This window comes from Lissotriton helveticus, chromosome 5_1 (genome assembly GCF_964261635.1).
Source record: "Lissotriton helveticus chromosome 5_1, aLisHel1.1, whole genome shotgun sequence".
In the NCBI taxonomy this organism is placed as follows: domain Eukaryota; kingdom Metazoa; phylum Chordata; class Amphibia; order Caudata; family Salamandridae; genus Lissotriton; species Lissotriton helveticus.
The window spans coordinates 63,496,525-63,516,263 of NC_136065.1; the positions used below are offsets into that span (position 1 = coordinate 63,496,525).

Sequence of the window (19,739 nt, forward strand, 5' to 3'; positions counted from 1 at the left end):
AGAGAAGGGCAGCTCAGCTGCTCCTGGCTCAGATGTGCCCTGGAAGGGCCCCCTGTCCCCAAGAACTCACCGTGATCAGGCTCAAGCTCCTCTGGGACAGTTCCTTCTTCAGGACTGAGATCATCTCCCTCAAGAGACTGATCTGCATTCTCAGTCAGGGGGGAGGCTCTACCTTAACCCTACTGCTCCTTTTCTTGGAAGGCACCTGGTCCATTCTTCTCACATAAAACCAAGCACCCTTCCTTCAGGATTGTTACGGCCTGCCATAGGAGTGACTGATAGGTTTATATGTGTCAGTAATTAAAGGTAGATGTAGGTAACATATATCTTAGTAAGGGGTGCTTTGAAGGCTTCCCGGGGGTGGCATAATACATGCTGCAGCCCCGGGTAGGCCTCTGGGGTACCTTTGCCCTTAGTACCTAAGGTACCATATACTGGGACTCACAAGGGTAACCCAGTAACCAATCTGGAGTGTACCTAATGTACATGCAATCATAAGAGGAAGCAGCTAGGCTGGGGTCCTGGATAGAAAGGCCCCAGCCAGACTAAAGTCGAAAAACAGTGAAACACCAGCAAAAAGTGGGGGTAACCATAGTAAGCAGCCCCTACTCTCCTACAATGCATGATCTTTCACCACACATGATCCCTTCTTCACCACGCATGATCTCCTCTTCACCATGCATTATCTCTTTTTGAGCACACACGATCTCATCTTGATCATTAATGATCTCTTTTTGACCACACATAATCTCTTTTTCGCACACATGATCCCTTCTTCACCATGCATGATCTTTCACCACACATGATCTCTTTTTCACCACGCATGATCTCTTTCTGATCACTCATGATCTTTGTGCTCACACATGATCTCTTTTTCGCCATACATGATCTCTTTTTCGCCATGCATGATCACTTTTTCGCCACACATTATCCTTTCTTCACCAAGCATGATCTCCTCTTCACCACACATGATCCTTTTTTCACCATGCATGATCTCTTTCTCACCACACATGATCTCTTTCTGATCACTCATGATCTTTGTGCTCACACATGATCTCTTTTTCACCATGCATCTCTTTCTCACATGTATGATCCCTTTTTCACCACGCATGATCTCGCTCTGATCACACATGATCTCTGTTTGACCATGAGTGACCTCCACTTCTCTGTGGGTTAAACAGCTCGCGTGCCTGCTGTCCACTCACCTGCACCCGCAGTGCGGCCAGCTGCCGCTCCCGGGGATCCTGCCCGGGAGCCCAGGTTCCCGTAGCGGCTGTAGCTGTTCCTGTACGCCATAAGTCCCTGCTCGAAGTTACTTCCACTATAAGAAAAAGAAAGAAACAGGGACGGGCGGGCGGGGAAAGAAGAAGGTGTGGAGAAGCAGACGAGGGAGCAGGAAATATGGAGCAGGTTTGAAGAAAGGGGATGGAAAAAACAACAACAAAAAACAAATTAGGGAGATGGCAACCAAAGCGGATGAAGGGCGAGACAAGGATTGAAACGAGTAAAGTGGGAGAAAGAATGAGAAACACGGATGACATATTATGGGTGGACATTATGGAAACCTCACATGTGAGTAACCCTAAAGGTGAGGTGCCCTCGATGACAGCTGGTTCATCTTCACCACCTGGTCGACAGCCGGAGGAACCTATTGCAGCCCTCTCACACCGATGGGAGTAGAAAGGTAGCAAAATAGACCTTCACCAGGCTCTCTGCCCCTCAGCGGTGTGGCACAACCTTCTTCAGCACTGGACACCGCAATTAAAGTCTGCAGTGTCTCTCAAGGCATGACCGTTCCCACGAGACTGGCAGAGCAGGTGAGCTCGCGGGCACTCTGCCCGGAGTTTGCCTTGTTCCTCCTCAAGTATCTTATTTCTACACAACACTAGAACAGCTGGCATTGGAGCTCCACAATAAGTTTGAGTCCAACAGCCAGTTACAACTACAGAAGATATGAAAAGAACTTGGCAAGTCACTTTAAAGATGCACCCTTGTCTTTAGATGTTGGAACAGTGCAGTGAAGTGCGACATCTGAGGGGCGGGCCCACGTTATCTGAGCTCAACCCGAAGACCCACACAAGCAGCGCTCTGCAGTGCAGCACTACTTAAATCATTGACACTGATAGAGCGTCATCTGCACCCATCATGCACCTGAAGGACGTCATCTGCACCCATCGTGCACCTGAGGGACGTCATCTGTACCCATCATGCACCTGAGGAACGTCATCTGTACCCATCATGCACCTGAGGCAAAACATCTGCACCCATCATGCACCTGAGGGACATCATCTGCAGCCATCATGCACCTGACGGACGTCATCTGTACCCATCATGCACCTGAGGGACATCATCGGCACCCATCATGCACCTGAGGGACGTCATCTGCACCCATCATGCACCTGAGATACGTCATCTGCACCTGTCATGCACCTGAGGGACGTCATCTGTACCCATCATGCACCTAATAGTGCCTGAAGAGCTCAGGAATACTTCACCAGTTGATGGCAGTGCAATGAATCAAGACCCACCTGAGCACATGCCTCACCACCTCTGCACTACTCTTAATAAAGTCAAACATCATAAACCACTGAGGTCAACTACAAGTCCAAAGAAACGCACACACCAACCATCGTTTCTAAAGAGTACTCACAACTGACAGTTGTAAAAACAACTTGACAAAGCACATTACGGAAGCAAAAACAAAAATAAGCGCTAGTTTCTACGAAAGAGCTACAAACAGACCTCACATGCATCCAAACGCTGCAAAGAACTTTTTAAACTAAGAGTTTGCCAGAGTGATGAAGAGTTCAACACATCGTCCACACACTGATAAGGGCCAAACAGAGTATTCTCACAAAACCAGAAGTTGAAAAGATCCTGCAGAATCGAGGTGGGGCATTCACACCCGATGCAGAGTTCAAAAGACTTGCACCTACTCAACGACCCAAACACATGATTTACATTGAAGGAAAACTCCCAATGACCGTTCAACCCGGCGGTAGGGCAGGGGTTACTGAAAAAAGCCACTGGCCACAAAGACTCCTCTCCCATTCCGGTCATCGTCCAGCCCGTCCGGCCAAGGATCCTTCGCATACGGCCCTGTCCACCTGGTATCCTACACATTTAGGCTCCATCCGGGGGGAGGACGGGAATGGACATATGTCATCTGTGAATATATCTACTACACTGTCCAGTCAACTGCTGTCTAGTTCCTAACAGTTATGTATTTACTTGATTTTGTATCATAAATATAGCCTGACTGTGGATGTGTAGATATATTGCTTTTATTGGCTGCATTCTATGGTAGGCTTCCTTTTTTGCCCCCCTCGCTTTGATATGTCACTCACCATGCGCCATGTTATGTTATGTTATGTTATGTGCCCACTCTTTTATAGCGCACGGCTACCCAAGCGGGTGTCCCGGCGCTTTAGCAAAGAGATCAGAGACCAGTCAATCCAGCCCGCAGCTCAGAAAGTCGTGATGATCATGCAGAAAAGAGCCACGTCTTTAGTTCTTTTCTAAACGTCAGGAGACTGTTGGCTTTCCGCAAAGAGATCGGAAGCCCATTCCAATGGAGGGCCGCTAGATAGCGGAAGGACCGACCACCCATCCGAGCGCGTTTAAAAGAAGGGACCACAATCGTGGCAGATGAAGCTGAACGCAACACCCTCTTTGGGACATAAAAGGCCAGTCTCTTCCTAATGTACAAAGGGCCTACAGAATGCAGGGCTTTAAATGCCAGAGTCAAAGTTTTAAAAATGACTCTTTTGGAAATCGGTAGCCAATGTAACTCTTTAAGTAAACCAGAGGCTCTAGCTCTGCGTGGAAGGCCAAAAATTGCCCTTGCAGCAGAATTTTGGACTATCTGCAATCTTGCCACCAAATACTTCGGCAGGCCCGCATAGAGTGCATTAGCATAGTCGAAACGTGATCCAACTAATGCCTGCACCACAATTTTCTTATATTGCAGTGACAGCAGCGGCAAAAATTTCCTGAGCATCCGCAGAATGCTAAAACATTTCCCTGATAATACATTGATCTGGGATCTAAATGACAGATCAACGTCACAGATCACACCCAGATTTTTGGCCTGCGTTGACACCGCGTCTGGAGGAAACATGTCTCGAGGCCACCAAGATTTCCAACATGGATCCGGAGCACAGCCAAAAAAGAGCAACTCAGACTTGGCTGAGTTGCATTTAAGGCTGTGTTGTTGAAACCATGAAAAAACGGTGTCAAGGCAGTCCCTGATTTTAGCCCCATCAAATGCCTCTCCCTTCCTGCAAGTAAACAGGAGCTGGGTGTCATCAGCGTAGGATATGACCTGGGCACCATAAGCCTCCGCCACCGCCGCCAGAGGGGCCATGTAGATATTAAAAAGGATGGGGCTCAGAATGGATCCTTGAGGAACCCCCACCCCTAGCGACGGCATTTCAGCGGAGAACGGTGGTGCCCAGATCACCTGTCGGCGGTCAGATAAAAAAGATCTAAACCAGTCCAACACCGTCCCGCGAAACCCGATCTCCTGGAGTCTTAAAAGGAGACCGTCATGCGGGACGGTGTCGAAAGCCGCCGACAGATCCAGCATGACTAGTACAGCCTTACCTCCAAGATCGAGCGTCTCCCTGATAGCTTCAGTGACCTCCAGAAGGGCTGTCTCTGTACTGTAATTAGCACGAAACCCCGACTGTGTGTCATGAAGAAGGTTGTTGCTCTCGATGTAGTTGGTAATCGAGAGCTGCACGTGTTTTTCAACAACCTTGGCTAGAGCAGGGAGAAGGGATATCGGTCTGTAATTAGCATGCGTCAAGGGATCTAAATTTGGCTTTTTGATGAGGGGCAAAATCAGTGCATGCTTCCATGCTAAGGGAACCACTCCTGTAGACAAAGACATGTTCATCAGAGGGTTCAGCAAACTATTTACAGCTGCAGCTACTCTGCCCAAGAATTTAGCCGGGCAGGGGTCCATAGGCGAACCTGACTGCAGTCGAGATAAGAGATCAAACGAGGTCAAACAGGACATTTGAGGGAATGTCGAAAGGAAGGGCATAGTATCCTCACTCAAGGAGGTAAAAGTAGAGCTATATACTGGCAATGTGGGGTCTACAGCTGGAAAAGACTCCTGAATAGTCTTAATTTTTTTAGCAAAAAAGACTGCAAGCTGTTTTATCCACTCTTCGGAATGTGAGTGGGCAGAAGAGCAGGCAGCCGGTGAGGTGAACTCCCTAACTATTTTAAAAAGCTCCTTACTAGTATTAGTGGCTTCATCTATTCTATGCTCCAGGTAGCTTTGCTTGCTCTCGGCAATCTGTTTATGATACGTTTTAATCATATCTTTATATCTTTGTTTATCCTCAGGGTCATATTTTCTTCGCCAGAGCCTTTCAGTTTTTTTACACTCTTGGCGTATTAATCTTAATGAGGAGGTAAACCATGGAGCAGAGGCCAAGTGACGGGCTGAATTAACAGTCTTCATAGGGGCCAAATCATCAAGTCTATCCGTTAGCCACTTTTGCACCATCTCCAGGTCTGCCTCCAGATCATCAGTGAGCTTGCAAGGATGAAGACGGAGAGCTTCAGTCATTGCTTCCACCGAAATACGGTGGAAGGCTCTGGATTGTCGAAACCCGTTACTCTGTCCTCTCTGCCCTGTGGCCGTATAAAAAGGAATTTTAAAATTTAACAAAAAATGATCAGACCACAACACTGGGAGTGGAGATGATACTTCAATCGGTTTGGTAGAGAAGATTTGATCCAGAATATGCCCTTTATTGTGGGTGGGGCTCTTAATATAAGGGACAAGACCAAGCAATGCCGCAACATCATGGATTCTAACAGCATTTGGATCCATTGCTAGATCCATATGAAAATTAAAGTCCCCTAGCAGAAGACAGTGCGCCGAGCGCATACAAGGAATGGAGAGCGCGGCTTGTAGATCTTCAAAAAAGGTACCAATCGGACCTGGTGGTCTGTAGACAAGCAGTCCGGTACATGTCTGAGAAGGTGAAAGTGACAGCTTGAAGCCAATGGCTTCACACCCAGATATATTGTCTATCACAAAAGAGGAACAGATTAGGTCCTTTTTCACAATAAGCGCTACACCTCCTCCTCTCCCCTCAACTCTATCATTTCTGAAGATGGTATAGTTCGGGGGTAGTGCTTTAGCCACATCCGGCCCTGAGCCTTCCCCGAGCCATGTCTCTGTTAGAAACAGACAAGACAGTTGAGAGTTAGCGAGCAAATCCCAGATCTCCGTGGAATGCCTACCAAGCGACCTGGTGTTCAAAAGAGCGCATTGGCAGTATTGGGAGGGGGGTGGTGTTGATAATTCCGATGGAACAACTGGCCGCCAGCCACAGATCAGACACCCTTTCCTCAAAGCCCGCCGGCCCGGAGGTAAACAAGGGCACAGCGGAGAGGGGGGACGCAACGCGAACAGCTCAGCTAAGCCGTAAACAATCATCCCTGAAACAATAAAGAATAGTAATGTGCACAACAAGAATAAAAGAGTGTGACAGAGTCCTACCTCGCCGCGACCGAGACGCGGACGGGCGCAGACGGGCAGGACTCTGGCACGACTCAGGCGCAGGGAAGGCGCCACCGCTGCGCGTCTCCGCTGCGCGCACCTAGCGAGCATTAAATAGCGTGCTCACCGCGTCCCTGCTGACCTGGGACGCTCCAAAATGGCGCTCACCCTCCTCTGCCCAAGGCAAGATGTCCGCCGTCACCACAACCTCCCCAGAACCGGGCCCGCCAAACAGCGGTGGGTTTAACCAGAATTATGGTGCAAGGTAGGGGGCAAGCGGGAGGCTAAGAACAGGGGAAATAAAAATTAAAAATAAAATAAATCCAAAAAACGGGTCGTTAAAAGTTAAAGAGCGGAGCTCAAGAAAACGCGACCAGCGCGACCAACAGCGAGGTGCTGACGGCAATCTCAGCCTCAGAATTCCTTTGCAGGTATTCTCCTCGTGGTGCTCGCCCTAAATAGCGTGCTCACCGCGTCCCTGCTGACCTGGGACGCTCCAAAATGGCGCTCACCCTCCTCTGCCCAAGGCAAGATGTCCGCCGTCACCACAACCTCCCCAGAACCGGGCCCGCCAAACAGCGGTGGGTTTAACCAGAATTATGGTGCAAGGTAGGGGGCAAGCGGGAGGCTAAGAACAGGGGATAATAAAAATTAAAAATAAAATAAATCCAAAAAACGGGTCGTTAAAAGTTAAAGAGCGGAGCTCAAGAAAACGCGACCAGCGCGACCAACAGCGAGGTGCTGACGGCAATCTCAGCCTCAGAATTCCTTTTAGGGTTTGTACTGCTTGTATGATTATACATGATTATACATGTCCCGAAATAAAAACTAATTAAAAAAGACATCGTTCAAACCGAGCCAGGAACGACAGAGAAAACTCACACTAAACTCCCAAAGAACATTCACACTAATCCAGGTGCTAAGAAACCCACGCCTAAGATAAAGTCAAATAGATGACAATACCTTCAGAACGAAGAGTTTAAAAGAAAGAGTAACACTTAATCCAGAGTGAAAAAGAGCATTCATGCCCAAGAAGGAGCTAGAAAGAGTAATAACAAACAACCAAAAACTGAAAAGGACATCCACCCGAACTAAAGATTCCACTGAGCATTCACAAACAAACAACAGATACAAAGACCAGAAACATGAAATCGAGTTTTCTAAAGAACCACAAAGAGCATTCACATCCCGCCAAGAGTTACAAGGGGCATTCACAGTGAACTAAGAGTACATTCTAGAGATATGAAAGGCAAGTATAGTCGACTGAGAGCTCCAGTGAACATTTACATCCACTGGAGCATTCCCACTCAATGAAGACTTCAAAAGAAACACCTCCTCCGAGCAGCCACTCTGAACCTAGAGTTCAACGTAGTTTGTATGCCCTGAGTGACGCTGAGAGCAATAATAGGAAACTGAATAAAAAACTGCCACACCCAGCCAAATACTCCAAGCAACATACTCACCCAAGAGCAACAAAGAACACACTTTCAACTGAGCCCTTACACATAACTGAATACTAAAAAGAACATTCTAACTTCACTGAGTACTACAAAGAACATTCACACTGTCCTAAGCACAACAAAGAGCTTTCACACTCAACTGAGTACTACAAAGAGCATTCGCACTGTCCTGGGTACAACAAAGAGCTTTCACACTGTCCTGGGTACAACAAAGAGCTTTCACACTCAACTGAGTACTACAAAGAGCATTCACACTCAACTGAGTACTACAAAGAGCATTCACACTCAACTGAGTACTACAAAGAGCATTCACACTGTCCTGGGTACTACAAAGAGCTTTCACACTGTCCTGGGTACAACAAAGAGCTTTCACACTCAACTGAGTACTACAAAGAGCATTCACACTGTCCTGGGTACAACAAAGAGCTTTCACACTGTCCTGGGTACAACAAAGAGCATTCACACTCAACTGAGTACTACAAAGAGCATTCACACTGTCCTGGGTACTACAAAGAGCATTCACACTGTCCTGGGTACAACAAAGAGCTTTCACACTCAACTGAGTACTACAAATACCATTCACACTGTCCTGGGTACTACAAAGAGCATTCACACTCAACTGAGTACTACAAAGAGCAGTCACACTGTCCTGGGTACAACAAAGAGCATTCACACTGTCCTGGGTACAACAAAGAGCTTTCACACTCAACTGAGTACTACAAAGAGCATTCACACTGTCCTGGGTACAACAAAGAGCATTCACACTCAACTGAGTACTACAAAGAGCAGTCACACTGCCCTGGGTACAACAAAGAGCATTCACACTGTCCTGGGTACAACAAAGAGCTTTCACACTCAACTGAGTACTACAAAGAGCATTCACACTGTCCTGGGTACAACAAAGAGCTTTCACACTCAACTGAGTACTACAAAGAGCATTCACACTGTCCTGGGTACAACAAAGAGCTTTCACACTCAACTGAGTACTACAAAGAGCAGTCACACTGTCCTGGGTACAACAAAGAGCTTTCACACTCAACTGAGTACTACAAAGAGCATTCACACTGTCCTGGGTACAACAAAGAGCTTTCACACTGTCCTGGGTACAACAAAGAGCATTCACACTCAACTGAGTACTACAAAGAGCATTCACACTGTCCTGGGTACTACAAAGAGCATTCACACTGTCCTGGGTACAACAAAGAGCATTCACACTCAACTGAGTACTACAAAGAGCAGTCACACTGTCCTGGGTACAACAAAGAGCATTCACACTGTCCTGGGTACAACAAAGAGCTTTCACACTCAACTGAGTACTACAAAGAGCATTCACACTGTCCTGGGTACAACAAAGAGCTTTCACACTCAACTGAGTACTACAAAGAGCATTCACACTGTCCTGGGTACAACAAAGAGCTTTCACACTGTCCTGGGTACAACAAAGAGCTTTCACACTCAACTGAGTACTACAAAGAGCATTCACACTGTCCTGGGTACAACAAAGAGCTTTCACACTGTCCTGGGTACAACAAAGAGCTTTCACACTCAACTGAGTACTACAAAGAGCATTCACACTGTCCTGGGTACAACAAAGAGCTTTCACACACTCAACTAAGCCCTCAGGCTTCAGGTCGATTACCTACGGTTCAGGAAACAACTCAAGACCTGGTTGTTCACTCTGGCCTACAATTAGATGTTTCTCTTCTTAACTTTTCCTCTCTCAGACTCCCCAGCACCAAGAGACCTGTCAGTGCATGTGCGCTATACAAATACCCATGTAACATAACATAACTAAATCCTACTAAGAGCATTCACACTCAACTGAGTACTACATAGAGCATTCACACTCTCCTGGGTACTACAACAAGCTTTCACACTCAACTGAGTACTACATAGGTAATTCAAACTTTCCTGGGTTCTCCATAGAGCATTCACACTCTTCTGGGTACTACAAAGAACATTCACACTCAACTGGGTATTACAGAGAGCTTTCACACTCAATGGAGTACTACGAAGAGCATTCACACTCAACTGAGTACTAGAAAGAGCTCTTACACTCAACTGAGTACCACAAAGAGTATTCTAACTTCACTGATCACTACAAAGAGCATTCACACTCAACAGAGTACTACAAAGAGCATTCTAACTTCACGGAGTACTACAAATACTATTCACACTGTCCTGGGTACAACAAGGAGCTTTCACACTCAACTAAGTACTACGAAGAGCATTCACGCTGTCCTGGGTACAACAAAGAGCTTTCACACTCAACTGAGTACTACAAAGAGCATTCACGCTGTCCTGGGTACAACAAAGAGCTTTCACACTAACCTGAGTACTACAAAGAGCATTCACACTCAATAGGGTACTACAAAGAGCATTCACACTCTCCTGGGTATTACAACAAGCTTTCACACTCAACTGAGTACTACATAGGTAATTCACACTCTCCTGGGTTCTCCAGAGATCATTCACACTCTTCTGAGTACTACAAAGAACATTCACACTCAACTGGGTATTACAGAGAGCTTTCACACTCAATGGAGTACTACGAAGAGCATTCTAACTTCACTGATCAGTACAAAGAGTATTCACACTCAACAGAGTACTACAAAGAGCATTCTAACTTCACGGAGTACTACAAATACCATTCACACTGTCCTGGGTACAACAAAGAGCTTTCACACTCAACTAAGTACTACGAAGACCATTCACACTCCCCTATGTACTACAAAGAGCATTTCCATTCAACTGAGTACTACAAAGAGCATTCACACTCTCCTGGGTTCTCCAGAGAGCATTCACACTCTCCTGGGTACTACAGAGAGCATTCACACTCTTCTGGGTACTACATGGAGTATTCACATTCTACTGGGTTCTCCAGAGAGCATTCACACTCTCCTGGGTACTACAGAGAGCATTCACACTCTTCTGGGTACTACAAAAAACATTCACACTCAACTGAGTCCTTCAAAAGGCATTCACACTCAACTGAGTACAACAAAGGGAAATGCCACAATGAGTTCAACAGAACATACACAGCCAAACAAAGACTGCAACGAGCATTCATCAGATACAAAGAGCCTTCCCAAGCAACACAAAGTTCTACAGAACATTCACAGCCAATCACAGACTGCAAAGGGCACTCATCCAAGCAAAGACCCAAAATAACATTCACAGGCTACAAAGAGTTCAACAGAACATTCACAGCCAATCAGAGACTGGAACAGGCACTCGTCCAAATTGCATTCCCACTCAACAAAAAGTTCAACAGAATATTCACTGTCAAACACAGACTGCAACGAGCACTCATCCAAGGAACATTCACAATCAACAGAGAACTATGAAGAGCCTTCAGGACAAACAGGAGTTCAAAGAACATTGAGACTTAATAAAACAAGCATTGGCATAGCCAATAGGTCTTGCCTCTGGGATCTTATAAGTGTTTAGCCATGCAGCACATTATCCATCACATTATTCATTAAAGACATCAAAGTTTGCCCTGAGTATCCGTAGAATGTTGAGCATTTCTGTGTACCTGAGGAGTAGAGTTTTCAGGATATTGTAACCATAGTGTGAACAGAGCCCTAGACTACTGAACTAACTGCAGTCTTAACGGCACTGTCTATGTTCCTGCTAGGAAGAGTGTGTTGGTGTCAGAGTAATTTCCTACACTTTTATAGAACCTTTTCGAGCACTGCCACCGGCACAAATTAAGAGCTGACTCAATGGCCCCTGTCTGTGATGCCTATTTGGATCAGGCAGCCGAGAAGAATAATGGACGTTGAAGTTAGCCTTGGATTCTAACTTCTGCGCTGGATGTGACAGGGTAATCTGTATACAGAGATAGTTCACTCCCTTAGCCCGAATCTGCTGACCATTGAGGGATCCCTCGGTGAGCACAAAAGGATGTCTTGTGTAAAGGCAAGAGTCAATCCATACTTTTTTTTCCTATGGTAACCCTCCACCAGCACGGGCTCTTCCCCACAGAGCAAACGTACCCAGCTTGAAACTAATGAGCCGCAGGTTACTCATGGATTGCCTGTAGAAACAAGCGAGCGTGTGGAGCTTTCTTGCTGTCATTCACACGTGACCTAGCGACAAGTGGCGGTGTTGCGCACCAGGCACGTTGACCGTTAATGCTATCATATGAACCTGCAGATTACAACACAGGTGTCCGCTGCATTAGAGGGCCCCTCCTACACTTCACATGATGATGCGCACGGCCTGGGGGCAGACACAGGAGTGTGCAGACAAAAACAAGGAAATGAGCCCTCCACGCTGTCCCAGTGTGTGCCTCGCACCCCCGCAGCAAGGCAAGCACCGCAGGAAATCATGCGTTGTGAAATGTGTGGCAGAACACCCACAGCCACTGACGTTTATATTAAGCACATATCTCAACAACCTTTTGTTAAAAATAATAACCACATTTTATCATTATTTGTTTATAGACTGGTGTTACAGTTTGTTCGTATTACAATCCACCCTTAGCAGGTATTATTACGATATACTTTCGATACACATAGCATAGGTTTCCAAATAGAGCTGTCGGAAAGCCGCCATGCTAAAGAGCGCGCGCTCGCACGTGTGTGGGGTTGGGTTAAGTGGTCATTTTTAAAATACACAACACTTCGCTTCTAGCTCGTGGTTTTCATTCCTTCCTTGTTCTCTACCGTCACCCTACGTTCCTTGCCTCATACATGCAAGAGAACAATAACTGAAAATTGGCAGTGTGGTGGAAAACAGCTTGCTGTAATCCAAAAACTACAACTATCTATTTATCACAGGCCGTTATAAAACGAGTGAGCACGGCAGCGGGGTAAACACGAACGCGCTAATTAAAAATAGATGGTGACATGACCCCGAACAGATGGTGCCGTTGCTAGTAACCGCAAGCCGTAGGCCGTGGACTGATACATTTCCTGGGAAAGGTGGGACATGCACCCGCCTTTGCCCAATTGCGTGCAGTCTTTTTAGAAAGACGCACACAAAGCCCAATAGAAAAAATTGCACAAGAAAAAAACACACGCACGAGAGTGTGAAAAGTCCAGAGTGATTCCAAGAGGTCGTTTTCCTAGAGCAGCGCATGCGTGCTACGCTAGGCTCGACCTAAAAAGTACAGAGGATTCACACCAAAGGAAGAGTTAAAGAGAACAGTCAACCGAACATACAAAGAGCATTCAGACTCAACAGACAACTATGAGGAACATTCATAACGAATCAGAAGTTCAAAGAATATTCACACTTAGAAAAAAACCAAAGAGGATTTACATCCACAGAAAAGTTCAAGAAAAGACTCAGAGTCAACCAAAAATGACACAGCATTCATACGCAATAAAGCACTCCAAAGAGCATCACATCAACTGAAAAGAACAAAACAACTTCATGCTGAACCAAGAATTCAAATAATATTCAGACCCAATCATAAACTACAAAGAGCATTTACACCCAAAGTAGAGTTAAAAAGAACACTCAGAGTCAACAAAAAACTGCAAGGAACACTCGCATCCAACCAAGAGATACAAAAATATTCACACCCAACTGAGCACTGCAAAGAGCCTTCATACGGAACCAGAAGACCCCCGGATTACTCACAATGAATCAAGAGGCAGGAGGAGCTCTAACACCCAAGCAAAAGTTCCAAACAAATGCTAGTAACCCCAGTGCATGCTCCTATGAAGGAGGTCGTAGGGTCCCAGTGACATAGCGCAAGGGGAAGGCAAAGGGCAGGCCTCATACCTCTGTATCTAAATCAACCTTTCAGACTCGATAAACCCTTCTGGCCTCACAAACAGCGCTCATACAATGTGTTTGAATGAGGACCCCTTAAGTCAGAAAAGGGCCACATTCCACTCGAAGGAGCTCAAGAGTATCGAACCCACAGCAGGAGAAAGAGAGCGCAGAACATGAGCTGGTTCATAACCATCCAGGATCTAACAGGACTGCTGCGGAAAGAGGTATCCAGGAATGATTTACGTGTCTAGAATGCGTTTTATTCAACAAATTCAAGCTCCAGAAAAGGGCATTTATTCCATGGTGCCACATAGGGCTTTAAAGGACAACGCTTTTCAAACAAATGAAAGAAGGCAAGAGATACAAAGGTGTATAAATAAAGGTTAGTTTTATAGAAAGGTTTCTACCTAAATTGCAAACAATGGAGAAGTAATAACATTATCCTGACGTTGAAACAAAAGGGATTGGGGGTCTTAAATGAACGACAGCCGGGTACATGTGGCGGAAGTTGCAAAAATACACATTTCTTTAATTCTGGAAATACTACAAACTGGGTTGAAAGGGCAGAACTGTAGGACTTCCATGAAGCAACCTTGGCACGTTTGAAAGTGACAGGACTCCCTCACCCCCCAGCATGGCTAACGGGGGGGGGAGACGTTACCGGGGAGGACGGAGGTGTGTGTGTATACTTTGGGGTTTGATTACAGTTCAGTACTGCGGCTGCGACTGAAGTAGAGGAAGCAAAAGTTAATGTGTGAAGATGCTTCGAGTCAATGTATTGGTGGGTCTTGCAGAATTGGCAGTGCTGGGGTACCAGCAGTTCTGCAGTCCCAGCAGGTTTGAGGTCCCCATTTACAGTCGGTTGCAGGAGTGGTTCTATAAGTGCCTTGCCACTCCGCTATGACAAGTCTGTGAATGATTGGCTGGATCCGAGCCATGAGTGAGCCCTTCTTAACCGCCACTTGTACCCGGCGTCAAACAAGACGAGTTCAGGAGGGCTGGTGATGTCAATGCTGGCTGTTCTCAGGGCGGCTGAGAGAGCTGGGATGAGGCAGAGAAAGGAAAAGCAAGAGACCAGAGGAGGGTAAAGGGAAAGAAACCCAAAGTGAGAGAAAAGGTTAGATGTGATTCAGCAGAAGCAACCTCACCACTCAAGAGAGAGACAAAACATGCAAGCCCCTGAGCAGCAAAGACCTCTGGGCACAAAACCCACCCACAGACAGGGGCAAAACATGCAAACCATGAGCAGCAAAGACCTCTGGGCACAAAACCCACCCACAGACAGGGACAAAAAATGCAAACCCCTGAGCAGCAACGACCTCTGGGCACAAAACCCACCCACAGACAGGGACAAAACATGCAAACCCCTGAGCAGCAAAGACCTCTGGGCACAAAACCCACCCACAGACAGGGACAAAACATGCAAACCCCTGAGCAGCAACGATCTCTGGGCACAAAACCCACCCACAGACAGGGACAAAACATGCAAACCCCTGAGCAGCAAAGACCTCTGGGCACAAAACCCACCCACAGACAGGGACAAAACATGCAAACCCCTGAGCAGCAACGACCTCTGGGCACAAAACCCACCCACAGACAGGGACAAAACATGCAAACCCCTGAGCAGCAAAGACCTCTGGGCACAAAACCCACCCACAGACAGGGACAAAACATGCAAACCCCTGAGCAGCAACGACCTCTGGGCACAAAACCCACCCACAGACAGGGACAAAACATGCAAGCCCCTGAGCAGCAAAGACCTCTGGGCACAAAACCCACCCACAGACAGGGACAAAACATGCAAACCCCTGAGCAGCAACGACCTCTGGGCACAAAACCCACCCACAGACAGGGACAAAACATGCAAACCCCTGAGCAGCAAAGACCTCTGGGCACAAAACCCACCCACAGACAGGGACAAAACATGCAAACCCCTGAGCAGCAACGACCTCTGGGCACAAAACCCACCCACAGACAGGGACAAAACATGCAAACCCCTGAGCAGCAAAGACCTCTGGGCACAAAACCCACCCACAGACAGGGACTTGTGATCTAGATACAGCAGATAGCAGGAGACATTTCTTAGAACAAGCCGGTGATTCATGGCTGACAGAACTGCATACATGCTGTCCGACAGAGACCGACTCTACATGGGGCTGCAATGACCACAGTGCTGCGTAGCTAGGACTTCCTCTACCTGAGGGCCTACACGTGTCTGGTCCTTTGTACAAGGAGTGCATGGGGGTCTGTGCTATCTAAGGGGGGGGCTTCTCTAGCTGGGGCCTGCAGGAAGGAGTGTGATGCATAGCTGGGAATTCCTCTTCTTGGGGACCTGCATGAGTCTGGTGCATTTTGACATGAAGTGCATCTGCAATGGTATGTGCTCTATCTCCCTGAGAAACAAGAGGGGGTGAGGGGGACATGCGTAAATACGGACTCCTACTGCAGAAGACAGCCCGGCTTGGTTAGGGTCTGTGAAAGAGTTAGCTGTGCTGCACCACACTCTAGACTAGGAAATGAGGTGGAAACTAGGAGGCAACTATGCCCAGGGTTGCGGAGGGCTACTGGGTTTGCCTCTCCAGGCACATTGTCTTTCAGATCATTGGTCAGACTGATTTCTAAAGGTGCCACAATTTCAAACATACACCCTATTTTAATTGGACGATATGCATTATCTCTGAAAGCAGAAACCGGGTGGGTCCCCAGAGTGGGCAGAGACATATCGCTATTGGAATCAGGCCTGAGTGAAGTGGCTGCTGTCTGCAGCTTCCTGCTAGCGTGCCTCCTGTCCGGATGAGGCCTTGCTTCCCATTCTCACCTGGTTCTCCTCCGTGGCCCTGCGGCGGGGTCCAGCTCGCCATTCGTCTGGCCGTTGACTGAGCGGGGGCAGCAGATCTGAAGGTTCTTGAGGAGCTCCTGCTCCTTCTGGAGAATCTTGGAGCCCACCCTGCTGGGCGACGCCCCCACACTGCTGGAGCGGTTCATGGCACGCGACTGGTTGAACGGCCAGGGTAACTCTGCTTCTTCCTTCAAAACTGGATGCAGAGAAACAAGCCAAAAGTCAACTCCTGTTACACCCGAGGACTGTACATCTCACAATACCTGCGGTTAACGAGTCACAAAAAGGTGTGGGCAGAGATGGGGTGATCTGAGGTCCTGAGGAGGGGAGACAGGTGAGATCTGAGCACTAGAAAGACAACTATCAGAGCGACCAACCAGGACTTGGGTAGATCTCACACTCTACACATCTAGCAAAGAGCCCTATCTGGAGGACTGAGGGAGATCTCGGCATGTGCGCATTTACTGAAGTCCTACTTAGAATGTTACTGAAAGCTGATCTCAACATATCATTTTCAGTACTGAGAGAGATCTGAACGTGACTAGCTAAGTAGGGTAACAAGAAGAGGGAGCTCTCCCCTTGTACATATCTCCTGACTAGACCTGGGCGTGAGTGAAATTCTGCTCGGCTTTCGGAGTTTTTACCACTCCGTTCTCCGCATAGCATGCGGAGTTCTGAAAAACTTCGCTCCGCACAGTAGAGTAGAGTTTTTTCCTTGCCCGCGCTCACCAACGTTAAGCTGGCGAGCGAGAAATCTAATTCTAGACCACCTCCCAGCGAGATTTCTCAACGCGGGCGGTCGAGGATGGTCGCTACCGCTCGCATTGAGAAACCTTCCGTTCGCGTTGAGGAGCTGCTGCTTTTTTTTTATTTTTAATAGCCTTTATTTTTCAGTTTACACATTACAATACAAATATCAAACTAGCAAATCGACATCAAATCGGCATATGTAGACATATCGCTGACTGACATGCAGAACGAGGAAGCTGCTGCTTGAGTAGAACTACTGCCCAGGCGGCAAAAAGAAGCAGGGCCCTCTTGCGCTGTGCATGGTGCCGTTCGCACTGATTATCCAGCGCAGGACAAATACCTGATGATAAAAATCAGCACTACATAACGCCTTCCGCTGCTTGCGTAACTGAGCGTAGCGCAGTGGAGCTTTTGGGTCACTTCGAAGAGTTCTGCGTAGTGGAACTCCACCCAGGCCTAGTGCTGACAATCAGAACACAGCGATCAGAACTCTTCAAAGATCTCACATTTAACACATCTACAATGGGGTTTTACCAGGGAGACTAATTAATATCTGTGCACCCTAAGAAAGTGATAAACTCAACCTTGCACACTTCTATTGTCACAATCTGGAAATAGTAATCAAAACCCTGAGTGACGACTGAGGGATATCTGACACTGAACACACAAGCAAAGGGGTTTGCCAAGAATACTGAAGGAAATTAGAGTATACTGTATGTCTCCGAGTCGGAGGTGATCACATGGAGCTATCCCCCTGCGCACGTCTTCCTACACAACTGATGGAGCTCACAATGTACACATCGATTGAATCCTAAAGAGGACTAAAGGAGAACGCATCTTACAAGTGTATGGAAAGGATAATCAGGAAGAAGGACATTCACACCCAATATATGTCAATCAAAGACCATACCATGAGGATTAGAGGGGAGAGCTATTCATATATACTTCTATCAAAGGAGGACAGAAGGAGATCTCACTCGATATATGGCTAACGAAAGATCCAACCCGAGAACTGAGGGAAATCTCCCCATATATATGTCTATAAAAGAATCTTATCGAGGATTGATGGAGAAATCAATAGACATATCTATCGGTATCATTGGTCAGACCATCAGATGATTTAACTGGACATCACAACAGCCCTTCACTTCATCTAGTGGGCGTGCAGTGCCCTCTTTTCTGACATATTTCTCCTCACTAGAGGTAGTAATTATGTTGTGACCAATCAATTAGCTCCTTGGTGTGGCCCTTTAGAGGCTTTGCACTCCACCGTCTTCAAGGAGTGTGTATTAGCGCGCTTCGGAGTATTTTGGTTTTTCTGATTTGACTTTTCCCCCTGATTTTAAATCCATCACTGTGACTGGGCTGTCCCCATACTCACATTTAATTTTGGAAGACGCACCGCCATTCGGCGGGTCCGGGTCCCTGGGGCTGGATTCCTGGGCGCCATCTTAGTTTGGGGTGAGTGTGTTGGAGCGCGGGCGCCATTTTGGAGCGTCCCGACGCTCGACTTGTTCAGGGAGGCGCCTATTTAAGGCGGACTTGTGTTTTCCTTTGCCCTGATCATTGCTGCACTAGCGCAGGTCGCGCTGCTAGCGAGCTGCGAAATTTTAAACTTACCTTCGGTGTATTTTGGTTTTTCTGATTTGACTTTTTCCCCTGATTTTAAATCCATCACTGTGACTGGGCTGTCCCCATACTCACATTTAATTTTGGAAGACGCACCGCCATTCGGCGGGTCCGGGTCCCTGGGGCTGGATTCCTGGGCGCCATCTTAGTTTGGGGTGAGTGTGTTGGAGCGCGGGCGCCATTTTGGAGCGTCCCGACGCTCGACTTGGTCAGGGAGGCGCCTATTTAAAGTCGCCCTTCCCCGCGCAGCGGGTACGCGCAGTGGGACACCGTCGCATGCCGGAGTCGTGCCAGAGTCCTGCCCGTCTGCGCTCGTCCGCGTCGAGGTAGCGGGTGCGGGTTATGGACTCTGGCCTTTTGCATTTATACCATCATGTGCAACACTGCGACATTCAGGTATGACCGCGCTGACCTCTGTTCATTAAGAAACAATTTACGGGTTTGCAGTCAGGCTTCTGTTCCTCCTCTTTCGGGACCATATGCGTGTGCATGTGGTTGCTTTACTTTGGGCCCCCTACTGGGGTGCGACCTGTTGGGGTGGCTGCCCGCAGCTCTCATATAGATGGTACCGAGCGAGGACTTAACATATGGAGCTTGAATGTTAGATCTTTGGTTAAGCACTATCAGTCACTTCGGGACATGATAGATACGGACCTCCCGGATATCATCTTTCTTTCCGAAACTTGGCTGCAGGATGCCGACACTGCCATAATAAATCTGGCTTTCCCTTCGACTTATACGGTGTTCACCTTGAACCGCGTGTCTAAAGGAGGTGGTATAGCCATGGCTACTAAATCCTGCT

General features: G+C 47.4%; 1 protein-coding gene across 1 annotated transcript in view; it reads right to left on the reverse strand.

Annotated features, from left to right (window-relative positions):
• ATAT1 (alpha tubulin acetyltransferase 1) overlaps window positions 1-19,739 on the reverse strand; it is a 182,460-nt gene that overhangs the window by 71,363 nt on the left and 91,358 nt on the right. The window contains exons 9-10 of the mRNA XM_078641706.1: window positions 16,538-16,754; window positions 1,206-1,321 (exon numbers count right to left, since the gene is read on the reverse strand). Of these exons, the coding sequence (XP_078497832.1) occupies window positions 1,206-1,321; window positions 16,538-16,754 (333 nt within the window). The remainder of the gene's footprint in view (window positions 1-1,205; window positions 1,322-16,537; window positions 16,755-19,739) is intronic.